Source organism: Lathyrus oleraceus, chromosome 7 (assembly GCF_024323335.1).
Source record: "Lathyrus oleraceus cultivar Zhongwan6 chromosome 7, CAAS_Psat_ZW6_1.0, whole genome shotgun sequence".
NCBI lineage: Eukaryota > Viridiplantae > Streptophyta > Magnoliopsida > Fabales > Fabaceae > Lathyrus > Lathyrus oleraceus.
In genome coordinates, this window is record NC_066585.1 from 188,198,866 (window position 1) to 188,216,718 (window position 17,853).

The window sequence follows — 17,853 nt, forward strand, 5'->3', positions numbered from 1 at the left end:
TATGATGGTGCGTCTTGTCCTCAGATGCATCTGAGAGCTTATGTGAGAAAGATTCAGCCGTATACCACTGATAGGAAACTATGGATCCATTTCTTCCAAGAGAGTCTGTCTGGCACACAGTTAGAGTGGTATTATCAGCTCGAGAGCTCTAACATCCGCACCTGGACTGATTTAGCGACAGCTTTCTACAAGCACTACCAGTATAATTCTGAACTAGCGCCTACTCGGCTACAGTTGCAGAATATGACTATGGGATCTAAAGAAGGCTTCAAAGAATATGCTCAAAAATGGAGAGATTTGGCTGGCCGAGTCAAACCCCCTATGACTGATCGAGAATTAGTGGACATGTTCATGGGTACACTGACTGGCCCATTCTACAGCCATCTATTGGGAAGTTCCTCATCGGGTTTCACTGAACTTATATTGACGGGTGAACGTGTTGAAAGCGGCATTCGAAGTGGAAAGATACAGGTGGCTACCTCTGCAAGCACCAAAAAGTCCTACCAGGGGAGGAACGAGTCAAATGCTGTGTACGGTCAAAGGGGTCATAACAAGAAAAATCGTGACCATACTATTGGAGCAGTTACGATTGCAGCACCGCCATCTCAAAACTTCCAACACAGACAAGACAGACCAAGAAGGCAGTTTACCAAGATCAATATGACTTTAGCACAAGCACTGCAGGGTATGCTAAAAGCAAATTTGATTACCCTCAGAGATCCTCCTGCAAATCCCAACACTACTTCTCCTCGTTATAATCCCAATGCCAGGTGTGCATATCACTCCGATAGCCCCGGGCATGATACAAACGATTGTTGGTTGTTGAAGAATAAGATTCAGGATATGATCGACGCTGGAGAAATTGAATTTGATCCTCCAGAGACTCCTAATATCATCATTGCTCCTATGCCTAATCATGACAAGACTGTTAATGTTGTGGATGACAATTCTCACATTTCTAATGTAGCTGACTTAGCATCTCCTCTCTTGACCATCAAGAAGAAGTTGTTGCAAGCTGGTTTATTTCCAAGTTGTGCTGAAAATTGCGATCTCTGTATACCCCGACCCAATGATTGCTTGAAGTTGAGGAGTGGTATTCAACGGCTGATGGATGATCGCACAATTCTCTTCGAAAAGATTCCTAAGGTGGAAAACCCTATTGAAGAAATATCTGTGATTGCTAGGTCCAAAGTTCCGGTGAAGATTACCGCTACTAGAGTGCCTGTGAAGATTACTGCTGAGCCCAAGGTAGCTCCCCTAATTATTACTGCACCTGGCCCAATACCGTATTCCTCAAGCAAAGCCATTCCATGGAATTATGGAGGTGATGTTTACATCCACGGCATAAAGCAAGTTGATAATTCTGCTAATCCTAATGACATTGTTGGGACTAGTAAAATTACTCGAAGTGGAAGGATCTTCTCTCCAGAAATCTCACCTCCCGCCCCTGAAACTCGAGGAAAGGAACCAGTAACCAATCCTTCTCAGTCAAGGACACCGGTCGAAGTTACTACCGAAGATGTTGCCAAACGGGAAATGGAAGAAATGCTGAAAATCATCCGCAAGAGTGATTTTGATGTGGTAGAACAGTTGGGGCATACTCCGTCTAAAATTTCGATGTTATCCTTGTTGTTATCTTCTGAATCTCATGCCAATGCATTGATAAAATTCCTGAAGACCGCTCATGTACCTCAGGAGACATCTGTCGATCAGTTCGAAAACTATGTTGCTAACCTGACTGTTGACAATGGCCTAGGCTTTTCCGATGCTGACCTGACACCAGCAGGAAAGAATCATAACAAAGCTCTGCACATCTCCATTGAGTGTAAGGGGATCACCTTGGCTCATGTGTTGATCGATAATGGCTCTTCTTTGAATGTGCTACCGAAAGCTGTACTCGATAAGCTTGATTGTAAAAGCATTGAACTGAAGCCTAGTGACGTTGTGGTGCGTGCTTACGATGGTGCGAAAAGTGTTGTCCATGGTGAAGTGGTTCTCCCTATCAAGATAGGACCTCAGGTTTTCAACACTATCTTTCACATAATGAACATTCGTCCTGCCTATTCCTGCTTGCTGGGACGCCCTTGGATTCATGGGGCAAGTGTTGTAGCTTCGTCTCTCCATCAAAAGCTGAGGTATCCAATAGAGGGTAAGATCGTCACTGTGTGTGGGGAAGAAGAGTATATTGTCAGTAGTGTGCATACCTTCAGATACGTCGAGATGGATGGTGAATTCTTTGAGACTCCTTCTCAGTCATTTGAAGTAGTTCCTCCGACTAGTCCTGTCCTTAAGCCAACTTCCCGTGTGCCCAAGGTTATTCGTGCTCCTCCTGCTATGATTTCTCTGAAAGATGCTCAAGCCGTGGTTGAAGATGGTGGTCGTACTGGCTGGGGTCAACTGATCAATGTACCGTACAAGTCTGATAGATTTGGCATGGGGTTTAGCTCTGAAAACATAGTCAAAGATCAGATTAATGCTGTAGAAGATGCTGATAGCGATTGCGACCTGGATAGCTGGATTTTCCCAACAATTGGTGACGGACTCAATAATTGGAAGGCTGAAGACACTATCCCGATTTCCTTTAGTCAGGAGTAATTGTTATTGTCTATTTTAGTGTTGCAAATTTTTTAATTTTTACGATTGAACTTCTTAAAGCATTGTGTCTATGCCCGGGGCACAATAGCTAATTTGTTAAGGGTTTTGTCATTTTCATAAGCATATTCACATTCAATGAATCAATGGACTTTTTGCATTCAAGTATTGCGCTCTTTATCTTTCCTGTCATCTTTTAAACAAGCTATGTATTCTTACACACACTCACGTAACAAATTGCAGATCTATATCCACTCTGGATCCTGTTGATAATAATTCTGCTACTGTTCATTATGACTTTGAAAATCCGATCTACCAAGCCGAGGATGGAAGTGAGGAAGATTGTGAAGTACCTGGAGAGCTTGCCAGACTGTTACTGCAAGAGGAAAAGACTATACAACCGCATGAGGAATCAATTGAGACTGTAAATCTGGGTACCGAAGTAGACAAGAAAGAAGTCAAAATAGGAGCAGGCTTGGAAAACAGCGTCAAAGAAAGATTGATTCAAATGTTACATGACTGTATAGAGATTTTTGCTTGGTCTTATGAAGACATGCCAGGACTGGATACTGATATAGTAGTGCATCGTTTGCCAATGAAGGAAGATTGTCATCCTGTTAAGCAAAAGGTTCGTCGCATGCGTCCTGAAATGTCCGAGAAAATCAAAGCCGAGGTTATGAAACAATTTGATGCAGGTTTTCTGGCTGTTACTTCTTATCCTCAATGGGTTGCTAATGTGGTACCAGTGCCAAAGAAGGATGGTAAGGTGCGAATGTGTGTAGATTACAGAGATTTGAATAAAGCGAGTCCCAAGGATGACTTTCCACTTCCGCACATTGATGTTCTGGTAGATAACACCGCTCAACACAAGGTATTCTCATTCATGGATGGATTCTCGGGTTATAACCAGATTAAGATGGCACCTGAGGACATGGAGAAAACTACGTTTGTGACGCAATGGGGCACTTTCTGTTATAAAGTAATGCCATTCGGTTTAAAGAATGCAGGGGCAACGTACCAGCGTGCTATGGTGGTTTTGTTCCATGATATGATCCATCATGAAATAGAGGTATATGTGGATGACATGATAGCCAGATCTCATACTGAAGAAGAACATCTCGATCATTTATACAAACTGTTTGAGAGGTTGAAGAAATACAAGTTGAGATTGAACCCGAACAAATGCACCTTTGGAGTAAGATCCGGTAAACTCTTGGGCTTTGTTGTCAGTAGTAAAGGAATTGAGGTTGACCAGGCTAAGGTGAGAGCTATTCAAGAAATGCCAGTTCCTCGTACAGATAAAGAAGTCAGAGGTTTCTTGGGACGTTTGAATTACATTGCCCGATTTATCTCCCATTTGACTGCTACCTGCAAACCCATCTTCAAATTACTGAGAAAGAATCAAGAGATGATATGGAATGATGAATGTCAAGAAGCTTTTGACAAAATCAAGAAGTATCTCCAAGAACCTCCGATTTTGATGCCCCCAGTTGAAGGAAGACCTCTAATCATGTATTTGACCGTGTTAGAAAGTTCAATGGGGTGTGTGTTGGGGCAACATGACGAGTCTGGTCGAAAAGAGCACGCCATATACTACCTTAGCAAAAAGTTTACCGACTGTGAAACAAGATACTCACTGCTTGAGAAAACTTGTTGTGCTTTGGCTTGGGCTGCTCGCCGACTAAGACAGTATATGTTGAATCATACCACTTTATTGATTTCTAAGATGGATCCTATCAAATATATATTTGAGAAACCTGCCCTCTCCGGAAGAATAGCAAGGTGGCAGATGATTTTAACAGAGTATGATATCCAATACACTACTCAGAAAGCAATCAAAGGAAGCGTGTTAGCCGATCATTTGGCTCATCAAGCAGTTGATGATTACCAATCTATGAATTTTGAGTTCCCAGATGAGGATGTCATGCTTGTTACTGATTATGAAGAACCTGGACCGGATGAAGGACCCGAACTGGGATCCCGATGGACTATGGTTTTTGATGGATCTTCTAACGCATTGGGCAATGGTGTTGGTGTTGTAATCATTTCCCCCAAGGGTTGCCATACGCCTTTCACTGCTAGACTATGTTTTGATTGTACCAATAATATGGCTGAGTATGAAGCATGTATTTTGGGACTCAGAGCTGCTATAGACCTAAGAATCAAGTTTTTGAGTGTGTACGGAGACTCAGCATTAGTAATCAGTCAGATCAAAGGAGAATGGGACACTAAACATCCGAATCTCATCCCTTATCGAGAGCGGGTGATGACATTAATCCCATGCTTTGAAGAGATTACATTCGAACATATTCCACGAGAAGAGAATCAGTTGGCAGACGCATTGGCTACCATGTCATCTATGTTCAGGGTCAGATGGGATGATGAAGCTCCCATGATCACCATTGAACGATTAGATGAACCAGCATATTGTTATGAACTTAATGCTGATGAAGTAGAAGAGAAACCTTGGTTCCACGAAGTAAAAAGATATTTAGAAACTCAGGAATACCCTGAAGGGGCATCCATCAACGACAGAAAATTTCTGAGGAAGTTCTCCGCTAAATTCTTTTTGAGTAATGGGGTATTATACAAACGTAATCATGATTCGACTTTGCTTCGCTGTGTGGATAAAAGGGAAGCAGAAAAGATTATGGAAGACATACACGACGGTATTTTTGGGACTCATTCTAATGGACATACGATGGCCAAGAAGATTCTGAGATCAGGGTATTATTGGTCTACCATGGAAGTTGATTACCACCATCACTCCAGAACTTGTCACAAATGCCAGATCTATGCGGACAAAGTACATGTACCTCCTACTCTATTGAACGTGTTGATAGCACCTTGGCCCTTTGCAATGTGGGGCATTGATATGATTGGAGAGATTAAACCTACTGCTTCTAATGGACATCGTTTCATTCTGGTTGCTATTGATTACTTTACGAAGTGGGTAGAGGCAACCTCATTTGCTTCTGTCACCAAGAATGTGGTGGCGCGGTTCATCAAGAATAGTCTTATTTGTCGGTATGGCATCCCTGAAAGAGTTATCACTGATAATGGTACTAATTTGAACAACAAGATGATTACTAAACTCTACACGCAGTTCAAAATAAGACACCATAACTCTTCTCCGTACCGGCCAAAGATGAATGGCACCGTGGAAGCTGCTAATAAGAATATTAAGAAGATCATACAAAAAATGACAGTAACATACAAAGACTGGCATGAGATGTTACCCTTTGCCCTTCATGGTTATCGCACTTCAGTGCGCACTTTGACAGGGGCAACTCCTTTCTCTTTGGTCTACGGAATGGAAGCTATTTTACCAGTGGAAGTTCAGATTCCCTCTCTAAGAATTATGAAAGAAGCAGGTTTAGACGAGGATGAATGGGTTCAGACTCGACTCGATCAGATAAATTTGATTGATGAAAAGAGACTCGCGGCTGTTTGTCATGGGCAGATATATCAGAAGCGCATGACCCAGGCATTTAATAAAAGAGTCAAGAGACAGGTGTATCAAATTGGCGACTTGGTGATCAAGCGTATCATTCTACCACAAGGTGATCCCAGAGGCAAATGGACTCCCAGATACGAAGGGCCATTTGTAGTTAAGAAGGTATTCTCTGGTGGAGCCATGATACTTGCTACAATGGATGGCGAAGACTTCCCACATCCCGTGAACGCAGACATAGTTAAAAGATACTACGCATAAAAGAGACCCGCTAGGTCGACGTATCTAGGCAAAAGTAAGGGCATCCCGGCGAACCAAAAGGGTTCGAGCAAAAATTAGGGATAAACATATAAAAAGGTACACCCGGCAAGTCGAAAACCTGAAAAGGCGGCTTGGGCAAAAAAGGGTATCTTGGTGGACTGAAAACCTGAAAAGGCGGTCCAGGCAAAAATTAGGGATAAAAGCGTATGACTATGTCCCGTTCTCAGTCAGCTTCACCCAAATCAAAGGGACTAAACAAGCCAATCACTTTTATCCGACAACAGGAGATGAGAGGCTTGAAGACATAATGATAGTAGTGGAATTAAAATCGATGGGACTTTTTCTGCATAGCTTTGTCTTTGTTTTCTTGACAACTTCCTCTTACTAGGATTTCTGCCTCCCTGTACACAAATTGCCTGTTTATAGGCCCTCTGTCAAAATCGATACAATTTTATTTCCAAAAAGATGCTTTTGTTTTACTTTCTCTGTTTTGTTTGCATAAACGTCCATTGATTTGATTCGAATGAGTATATGCGTTTGAACATGATTGATGTTTACCGAAAATACATGCATAAAATAGCAATAGCAGTTACTAAAAGACTTTAGGGTCGAGGATAAGGTCTAACCATGCTTTCCAACAAGTCCGGTTACAAATCCTTTCCCCAGCAAAAACCAGTTATTCCCCAGAAGAAATGGGCATCACCAGACAGACTGTTCATCTCTTCTATCCCCAACCAGGCTCTGTTGAATATTTCTATCATCAGACAAAAATCAAGTATTCCCAGCTAAGAAAGGGTCATCAATACAAATATCTCCAACCAGGATATGGGGATTTATTTTCCCCTGGCAAAATTTTCAGACGCATAATTCATTTCATGCATCATTTCACATCACGTACATGCATACAATGTTCGCATTTATTTTCAAAAGCATAAAACATCTCATGCATCATGACATGGCATAAAGCTAACTTTATTTTTCAGGTTAATTATCCTCCTGATACAGTCAAAATAAAGATCCATTCAGACATACATCTTTATCGATTACACTCAAGATTCAAATACATCTTTCAGATATAATCCATATGAACATTCATTCGGATAAGCACTCTGATATCCTCCTAATGGTGGCATCTTTAAGCCCATCCCAGACATTTATTGCAAATACAACATATACAAATGTTATCAGATATAGCCTAACGTACGGTTCATTCTGATTCAGCCCAACATATGATTCCTTCAACTAGTCCAATACGGTCTAGCGTACGACCCATTTGGATGTTCATTTCCTCAGATACTACCCAGCGTACGGTACATTCCGAGGTGTAGTCTAGCGTACGACTACTTTTTGTCAGATACAGCCTAACATACGGCTCATTCTGCAACTCAGATACGATCTAACGTACGATCCATTCTGATCTTCATTCCTCAGATACTACCTAGCGTACGGTACATCCCGAGGTGTAGTCTAGCGTACGACTACTTTTTCTCCAGATGCAGCCTAATAGATGGTTCATTCTGCAACTCAGATACGGTCTAACGTACGATCCATTCTGACCCTTTTCTCAGATACAGCATAATAGACGACTCATTCTGCAACTCAGATACGATCTAGCGTACGATCCATTCTGATCTTTCATCCCCAGCGAAGTCATCCGCCTAATGGATAACTCATTCTGCTACTCAGATACGATCTAGCGTACGATCCATTCTGATCTTTACCTCTCCAGAGGCAGCCTAATAGACGGTTCATTCTGCAATTCAGATACGATCTAGCGTATGGTCCATTCTGATCCTTTATCCCCAGCAGCGTATGATCCATTCTGATCTTTCATCATCAAACTTCCCGGATGGCATCTCTAAGCCCATCTCCATCAAGACTAACTTCTAATTAGCAAGCGCAAATTTTTGGGGCATTCTAAGTGTTCAATGATCTTCCACCTCCAGACCACGAATGACGTACATACCATTCTAACTCTCTCGGTTCAAGAATATTGAACAGGGGCAGCTGTCATACCCAAAAATTTGCCCGTTAATCTTGCAAGACATTTTTCAAGGCACTCCAACTCCTTCTTCAAGACGTTGATCTTAAAAGAACAAAGACCCAGCACACAGGTGGCCAAATTCAGCAAATGACTTAAAATGGCTTGCTCATTAGGCGAGCAAAATCCTTCGCCTAGCGAACTCTTCGCTGCACCACTCGCCTAGCGAAGCTTGCGAATACCAGAAATTTTGGGCTTCATTCTGAGCCCATCAAGTCACAAGAAAACTATTATAAATACCAAGACCTCATTCAGAAAAGGAGACAGAGGACAGACGGACAGAAACCCTAGCAAGGAAACACAAACATAGACAGCAAACCCTGGAGGCTAACCAAGAGAATTCAGAGCAACCCTAAAGGAAACCCTGAAGGAAATTCATCTGCACAAAGGTTACCTCCGCCCAACTCAACCCGACACCAACCCTAAGAGTGATCTGCCAATTCAACGTTGCAATTCAATTGCAAACAGGTTTGCACTACCACTACCGCTTCATGCTCCCACTTTATATGTGATATTATGGTTGAATTTATAAATATATCTTAGGTTTTGCATGTGGATTTAAGTATGCATGGACGTCTTGAATGTTTAACCATGTAATTTCTGTAAGGGATGCCATAGGGTTTGGAGCTTGCTGAAATCGTACTGTTATTAGACTCAAAACCCGCAGCCGTTCGCTAGCACATCGCTAAGCGAACATGTAGCGAGCGTTCGCCAAGCCTTCGCTAGGCGAGGCAGTAGCGAACATGACAGTCGCTGTTTTTTTTTGGTTCTGTTCTGTGCTTATCTGACATGTTCTATCATAGTTGTGTATTATTTGCCTGACATTATTACTGCTGCGATTCCTTTGTTCGGTGCAACTATTGACCGCACCCCATTTGGTATTCTGACCTGTTTGCTGAATTTTGTGAGGGCTCACATACTCCCGGAGAAGGTAGCTTGCTAGGTATTCCACTTTATTTGTGGGATACCCTTGTGGAGATTCATCCTAATTACCTAACTGATTATAAATTGTTGCCTTCGAATATATGATCTTGGCCCTCTCTTTGTTGCCTTACGGTATTACGGTCATGTCCCGCGAATGTGGGGATACACTTAGCAAAGACCCTTCGGTTAAATCATCATGTCCCTATAAGATAAATCATAGTCCCTCGGATGTCGCCTGCGAATATATGATTTTGTCCCTCGATGACCCTTCGTTGTAGCCTACGAGTTAATGATGATTGTCCCTTTGAATGCTAAGGTATCCTTACAAATGTTGCCTCCAATGACCAATCGATGACCCTACGATGTCCCTTTACATCCAAAGGATAAGACTACTTATTTCTCAATAGTAAGGACAGTCTTACCCTCCTAAGGATAGGAAATACCTATAAAAACCTTGGTTAGGTACAACTCTTAAATGCTGACTCACAACTTACAATACTTTTCACACCTCACACTTTGCAAAACATCTATTAGAAAATCACCACTTGGTATACATTCATAATAGAATCATTACCAAGTTATATTTTTCTAAACAGCTTTGAAAATTAAACGAGGTAAATACTTTGTATACATTCGTACAAGAATCATTACAAAGTTAAACTCGTTTTTTTCAAAACATTTTCTAAACAGCTCTCACACACTTTTTCAGACAAGAAAAACATAAGTGATTAAGCAATTAAGAGCTCATGGATAACCATGGATACAGAGGGTGCTAACACCTTCCCTTTGTATAATGTACCTCCCGAACCCAAAATCTAATCAAGGTTTTTCCTGTTCTTTTCCGCCTTTCCTTATTGGATAAAAGAAAAGTCGGTGGCGACTATTGCTATCCGCGACATTTGCTTTCCAAAGCAAAAACACACAAAGTCAGTTCACCGTATGACAATGTGGTAGAAAAATACCTTATGAAAATTTGAAAAATGTCCTTTTGATTTAAAAAATGTATCTTCAATCGCATTCATACACATTCAATTCATTCATTTTTGAATAATACATAAATTTTATGAATAAATTTATTCCAAAAATACTTTTTCGGAACCTACCACTTACCTTTACATTTCCAATACATTTTTCTTTCAATTTTTGTTTTTAAATTACCGTCTTCTCTTCCTAGACCTAATGCTACTTTCTTTATCTTCATTTTCTGGCAAACAATACCAATATTTTCCGGTCAAATGGTCCATTAGTTGAAGTTCACCTTTGATAATGTCCATTAAAAACAAATATTGAAAGGTTTTGTTCGGTTAGTTTTCCAATGTTTGAAATGGAAATGTAGAAGCATTTTGGGAGTTAATTTTCCAATTATTGAAATGGAAATGTATAAGCATTTTGGGGGAAAGGGGTTATTTAAAAGAGAGAGAATGGATAGAAATGTAGAAGCATTGTTTGGTTAATTTTTCAAAGATTGAAATGGAAATGTAGAAGTATTTTTGGGAGAGAGATTTGTTGTCACTATTGTTGTTCTTCTTGTGTCGCTAATGCAGTAAATTTGTGAACAAATGGTATAGCAAGCTTCAAGAATTTCCAGATTCAAAAAGTATATTTTTGGATTTTTTTTTATAAAATAAGGGAGAGAATCAGTTACAAATAAATTTAATTTATTTGAAGTGTGTCCCAAAATGTTTCTCCGAAATCTAGGATATTATTATATTCTCATATGATGCATTAAGTATTCCCCTTATTGTATGATTCATTGGGCCAATTAACGACGTTTTTAACGGCAAGATGAATTTCCATACTCGGCTTCACGATTATAAGTGTTGTTGGATGGAAGATTTAAGATTTCTCATATATCTTTAAAGACTCGTGTGACTGATATACCTACTAACTCTTCAAGGAGTCCAAATATTGTGATCTCTCTTGAGGTTGCATACACTTCAGTTTGTTGATGGCATGTATTGTAACCTTAACTCAGTCTTTGGAATTCCCCTTCTTCGCCATGTGGTCGCTAGGCTTGGATTTATGAGTCTTAGGGTGAGACATATTTAGTGGCTTCTGCAAAAGTTGAAATGTGATGATTATTTCATGGTTTTTTTATGAGCGGTGATTACTTCATGGTGAATGAGAGTCTTTGCACTAGACATATCATTAATCCTCCCTCGTGAGTAGTTGGATCTGACTCGTTAGTATTATTATTAGTGTTCCTTCGCGATCAACCTCTTTTGATGATCAAATATTTTGTGCTACAAGAAGTCATCAATCAATTTCTAACTAATCATCATTCGTAAGGAACTAAGGATCTATTGTAAGAGAAATTTTATAATTATAATTGTTTCGTTCATTTACTTTAATTATTCACGATTTCCCTCTCGAGTCGGGGTGAATCTCCTCATTAAGGGATGGAGCATGAGTAAAATTTTCTATCAAAGGTTGAGTCTATGTGTAGCTCCACATCAAATGTTAAATTTAGGTGAAGCTCTCCATTAAGGGTTGAAGCAATGAGTAAAACTCTTTATAAAAGTGTGAATCTAGGTGAAAGTCTTCATTAAGGGTTGGAGCATGAGCAAAACTCCCTACTAAAGAATGAGCATTTGTGAAACTCGCTATTAAGGATTGAAGCATACATAAAACTCCATATTAAAGGCCGTGTATGAGTAAAAATCTTTAGTAAATATCAAGCATATATAAAAATTTAGTAAACAAAGCCGAATTCGGGGAAGGAAAAAAAAAACTCTCCCTCCAGAAAAATCATTGATCAGAGGTCGTCATTCACCAAAAATGGAGGGTTAATAGTGCTTCACACTAAGATCAAACCATTATCAAGACGACAAATTTCAAACTTGGTAGTAATTTTTGAACATGCTCAAATCCTTAATATCAAATAACTGATTAAACACGACAAATACATTTTGAGAGAATAGGATCCATTCCTGCTACATATACAAACAATAAAACAATGAGATGCAAGTAATGAATGAATAGGATCCATTCGAAATGAGTCAGGTTTCAAAAGTGAAAATATTCTATCAATATATTTAAGAACATTCTTCAATGAAGTAACAATATTCAAGTATCAATTTTGCGTTTTTAGGGAAAATGTTTCAACTTCCCAATGCTTAAGTCTAAACTATCACAGTTTAGACTTTGTGGTGTGCATGAGTTAAAATTTTCCAAAATTGCATTCTCATGAGATATCAGTTTAAACAATTCTATACAAATAAGTAAAGTTATTAGTAAAAATCTTTCACAATTTACATAAAACAAGCAAAGATATCAACAATGTCAAGCATATCACCATTTCAGGCTCTATGATTCCTGGGTTACCGGTCGCGCATACATATTTTGAACTCTTGCAGATTTTATCTCGGCTCATTTACTTGGTCACATTGTTACTATTTTAGTTCACTAACTCGACCATGTATTTGACCACATTGTCACTATCTCGGTCATTCTCCGACTATGTCGGCACACAACCTCTCATCAGATCCAATATCTCAATTATAACTCCCTCAAACAAGAACTCTTTTCTCTATAAAGAGTGAAATGGCCTCATTAAAAAAAGGACTTAGATTTAGAACTAGCTGTTAAATTTTTTGACCCACTACATGTTTAAATAAGCCTACTTGTTTAAATTTTTTTGACGAACTACATGCCTAAACAATAAGTTAACGAATCATACTTTTCATTCAAATCTGTTATTTTGGGGGAAAGTTAACATCAACTCTGTTATGGAAAAAGGAAAATTCTCTGCAAAGAGATTTACCTTGATCATTTTATTCTCATCTCTCTAGAAACTCAGAATCTGTGGCTTCAGAATCGGTAGCTGAGTTCCTAACAGATCCTACCATTCCTTCTGATCAGTCATCACTTTTAACACAAAATCCTTGGTTAAGATAACCCAAGTCCATGTTAGACATATACAAAGCATAGCAGTCACGGTTTACGATTCGATACAAATAGATGTGTAACCTGATATAGTTCAATGAGAGTTATACACACTTAACAAAGGGTAAACCCAATAAAGTAGGCTTTGGATCAGAATGAAAACATAGTTGAAATACCTATATCCCAATAGAGAGATTGATACTTTTAGTAACGATATTTGGTGGAGTAATCTTTGGGGGCAATGACAAGTCCACGACCTTTCCTCGCACCTCTATAAACCGTCTCAATAATATCAATGAACTCCTGTTTATCCTTCATAGCCCAATTGATCTTGTTGTTGTTTCCGGTGCCAAGATCGATCATGATGTGCTTGTTTCTAAAAAAGAACATGACCGTGGAAGGGTCATACAGCTCATACATAGTGTTAAAATCAGGCACCTCTGTGATATCGACAAGATATATCACAGCAAAGTTTTTTATCGTCTCTGCAACTGACGACAGCACTTCATCCATCTTCACACATAACAAACAGAAAAAAAAAAATCAAACTGCAGAACTAACCTAGTTAATGCAAATTTAGTTAACTTAACATAACTGGTATAAATTTAAAATCAAGAATTTGCACATGATGATGGTGAAAGAAACTAACATTAATTTGAAGTTTATATAGAAGAAAATTTCTAACCTGCATACAAGTTTCATCCCAATCGTGGCCAAAACGGATGACAACGAGACGTTCTTCTTCGGCGAGGATGGCCTGATCAACGGCCCATCCCGAATGCAAGTGAGGCAACATGTACGACATCTTTCTTCTTCTTTACCTTACCACAGCTCTCTAATTTCGGTTTCTAAAGCGAATTCCCCTTTTCTAAATTAGGGTTTCCACTTTCAAGAACAGCACGGACAAGAGAGATAGGGATAAAAATCGCTTTTTTTTTTGGTTCTCAAAAGAATTGTAAAGAGAAATTGTTGAAGAAGAATGAGAATAATAACAATAATAATAATAATTTTAATTACCAACCAAAATTACTAATTAATCCAAATTAAAACTAATGAACAGGGTTATTTTGTGTCCCTAGTTGTAATTTTACTCACCTAAATTTATTGATTATTTTTTATTTCTTTCATTGCAAATCACGTTATTTCTTTTCATCCTTTTAAGTAGACATTGATATGATGCTACTATAAAGTTGATATGATATCAATTATATGAGAACAACTTTATAATAGCATTATTTGAGTTTAGCAGAAATTCAAAAGGTAACTTTTTTAACTTCATTTGTTATTCCATTTTTTTAGTATATGAATATATTTCTTTATGGTGTTCTTCTTCGTTATCTTCTAGTAGACATGTAGATTCATTATGTTATCTTAGTGTTGTTCATGGTGTTCAAAAATTATTTATACTAACATAGTCCTGTAGAACTGTTCCATTTAGCATAAATTGTTTTGCATACTCACTTCAAAAGATAATTTTTTTATTCTTCTAACAATTGCTATATATCGTTTCCTTTGTGTTTTTGTTCTTCATCATCTTCGCGTTATTGTTAATGATTTTGTTGTCTTCGAGTTGTTGTCCGTGATGCTTTGATTAATATGTCTTACAATCGACAACTATATTTCAGATCTAAAACACAATTTAATAAAAAAAACGCATTAGACTCTCCCCCTTCATCATTTCTAGCAAAACACACTTTAAATCAAGTTTCATTCCTCACTACCATTTCTCACTTCCAAGTTTTTTTTATCAATTCAAGTTTCATTTCTACTCCATTCAACTCATTCAATTCAAGCTTCATCTCAACATCAAATCAATCGAAATGCTCAACATCAACTACACATTTGGTAACATTTAGAAATAGGAGTCATAGTTTCTGTAATATACATCAATATATAGGTAGTTATAGTCATTGTTAGGTAGTGTAATTGAGCAATGCGTTTTGTACATTTTTGGTACCTTGCATTTCTGTCATTTTTTATTTTATGTTGCGAGTTAATACGGAAGTGCACTTCCATATTCGTTCAGAATTTGATTTTTAAAGAATACATAAGTGCATTTCCATATTTTGTTTGTCTATATTGTTTGGTTTTATTTTCAATGTTACTCATCTGGATTTAATTCTTTCTACTTTGTATTGCTTGTTTGGTTTAATTATAGGTAACATGGTTGATAATCAATACCAATTAAGGCTCTACAAAGTGTCACAACATGCATTGGTTCGTAGGAAAAGAGTCTGACCCTTGCGACCATCGATCGATGTCAGTTCATTTGATGCAGATGCATCAACTTATGGGATTCAAACATCTTTGACTTCGTCTTCTCATAGGAGACAGGTATCACCTATTGCTGCCTTGGAAGTCCCACCAGTCCAAGTTGATGCACTTGTTGCTTCTGTTTTGGAGGAGTTTGAAGGAGACCCATATGACACATCAGTGTTGCCTCTGTATACGGACCATGTTGTCAGGCATGTGTGGGACGGAGAGATAAAATTTATTTGTATTTAATTTTTGAAACACATGTGTTATAATATTCAAATTTTCTGACAATGATTTATTTTTCTGTATTATAATGATGCTTTAATATGCATCAACCATGGTTGAAAGATTGCGAGGTAGCATCAGCCCAAGGAGCAGTGTTTCATGGTGCCATGCAGTTACCTGAGCTGCAATATTTATGCATGATTGGTTATACTACTATTAGAAATGGTATATTATCATCGTTTGTTAAGAGATTGGACTCTGAGACATCATATTTTCATCATCCACATGGCAAGATGTCCATCACACTAGATGATGTGTCATGTCGGGTATATTTTCCGATTAGAGGAAGATTATTATACCACTCAAGGATGACTAGAGATGATGTACAAAAGATGATGGTGACCTATTTAGGAGTTGACCAAGGGGGTGCTCTAGAGGAGATTGAAGACACCATATGGGTTCATGCTAGATTTGGATTCATGGAGATGTATGCACACCACCTGGTTGTGCCATTGTAGGTCGAGGATGATGACGAATAGGTTATGCATCATAGAGCATGTTCATTCATGTCATATTTGATATGGACAAGAGTGTTTGTTACATGGATGTGGTTTAGCTCAGATACTTCACTAACTTGGAGTAGATTCATGAGTACAACTAGGGGTTGCTTGTTTGGTTTACTTGTACTCTAATTAGTTGAATGTTGTCTTTGGAATACCATACATATGATAGCTAGTTGGACTTTGTTGACGGTAATATATGTGCATCCTTTATTATTTATGTACCATTTTCATAACATTTGTGTTACGCCGTTACTAATAAATCATTATACCATTTTTAGATATCAATCCTCCAAAACTTCATATGCATCTCTAATTGGTCATATGTTGATGACCATACTAAGGATATGCCACGTGCTTGTGCATTCGTTCCATTCAGAGGGAATCATTCGACTGAATCCTTTAAAGTATATCTTTATTGTAGAGTGGTAGATGATATATGCTTTCGACTATATGAGATTCACCGCCAAACATGTCCCTGGGATGACATAGCCTTCTACTCTTGATGGTTGACTTGTGGATCACGCTGTATGTGTCTACGTCTTCCTGAGTGAGTCATGCGTCAGTTCAAGTATATGCAGGTTGTTCCAAGATGCCCCTCCGTATTTGGTCCTTCTACCATAGTCTGCAGAGATGTAGATGTCACATATTATGATTTCCTTAACCATTTGGTACCATCTGAAGCACGAGGTGTCGTAGCTCCTAGCGAATGGAGTTGTGCACTCGACTACGTCTAGTGGTATTTCAGAGTGTCACATCCTTACATGACACCAGATATTGAGGGGGAGCCACCTAGGACGGCTTATCAATAATTATTAGAGGATGAGGAGGGTAGGGAAGATCATGTCGTTGATTTGTTACCTTCATGTCGTCGTATTATGGATCTTGTTGAACAGGTATAGATAGAGGAGACTTTTCGAAAGATACTTCTGAGAGGGTTGTTTTAAAATTCATTCTAACTGAAGCACTGACGACATTGCAATATAGGAGGCATCGAAGGAACAAGAGGTCTGACATACGCAATAGTGTAATATTTGTATTTGGGATTATGAATAATAGTATTGTTTGTTAATTTGTTATTTTGAATGTTGTTTTAACTATATATGACATTTTCATCTTATTATAGCAGTGTATGGTTTAATTGATAAAAAAATATTATGATAGTATAGTTATAATACATGGTCTATTACTTTGGTATTTTTCTAAAAAAATGTCAAAATACTAAAAGGCGATTATGGAAGTTCATATCCGAATTGATTACGGAGATGCATCTCCGGCTTAAACTAAGGCAAAATGAGGGTGTGACTCAGTTACATATGGATGTGCATATGGGATTATTTTGGAGACACATATCAAAATCAAATTATGACAAAAAAAATGAGGATATTGCTCGGTTATATTATGGTTAATTCATTTTTCTTTAAGAATATACTCGGGGGTATATCATAGATCCAGGCGGGTATATCAGTTTTAGTTAGACATACTGCTTTAAGAATATACTCTGGGGTATATCATATACCCGAACGAGTATATCAGTTTTTATTTAGACAATTTGTTTAAATTTTGATCTGGGTGACTAGCTTGTCTATAAATACCACCCTCATTGTAATTGAAAGAACAACACAAATACACAATAATCAATAGTCTTTTTTTCC

General features: G+C 38.3%; 1 protein-coding gene across 2 annotated transcripts; it reads right to left on the reverse strand.

The window, feature by feature from the left end:
• Window positions 1–13,140: 13,140 nt before the first annotated feature.
• LOC127100500 (thioredoxin-like protein YLS8) lies at window positions 13,141–14,133 on the reverse strand. Of its 2 annotated transcripts, XM_051037712.1 has the most exons (3): window positions 13,843–14,133; window positions 13,334–13,670; window positions 13,141–13,241 (listed from the first exon to the last, which is right to left on the reverse strand). In XM_051037712.1, exons 1-2 carry the CDS (start codon window positions 13,960–13,962, stop codon window positions 13,362–13,364), a joined length of 429 nt encoding a protein of 142 aa, XP_050893669.1. In that variant the 5' UTR covers window positions 13,963–14,133; the 3' UTR covers window positions 13,141–13,241; window positions 13,334–13,361. The 2 variants fall into 2 exon arrangements, with proteins under 2 accessions (XP_050893669.1, XP_050893668.1); XM_051037711.1 differs by having other exon boundaries at window positions 13,219–13,670.
• Window positions 14,134–17,853: the final 3,720 nt, after the last annotated feature.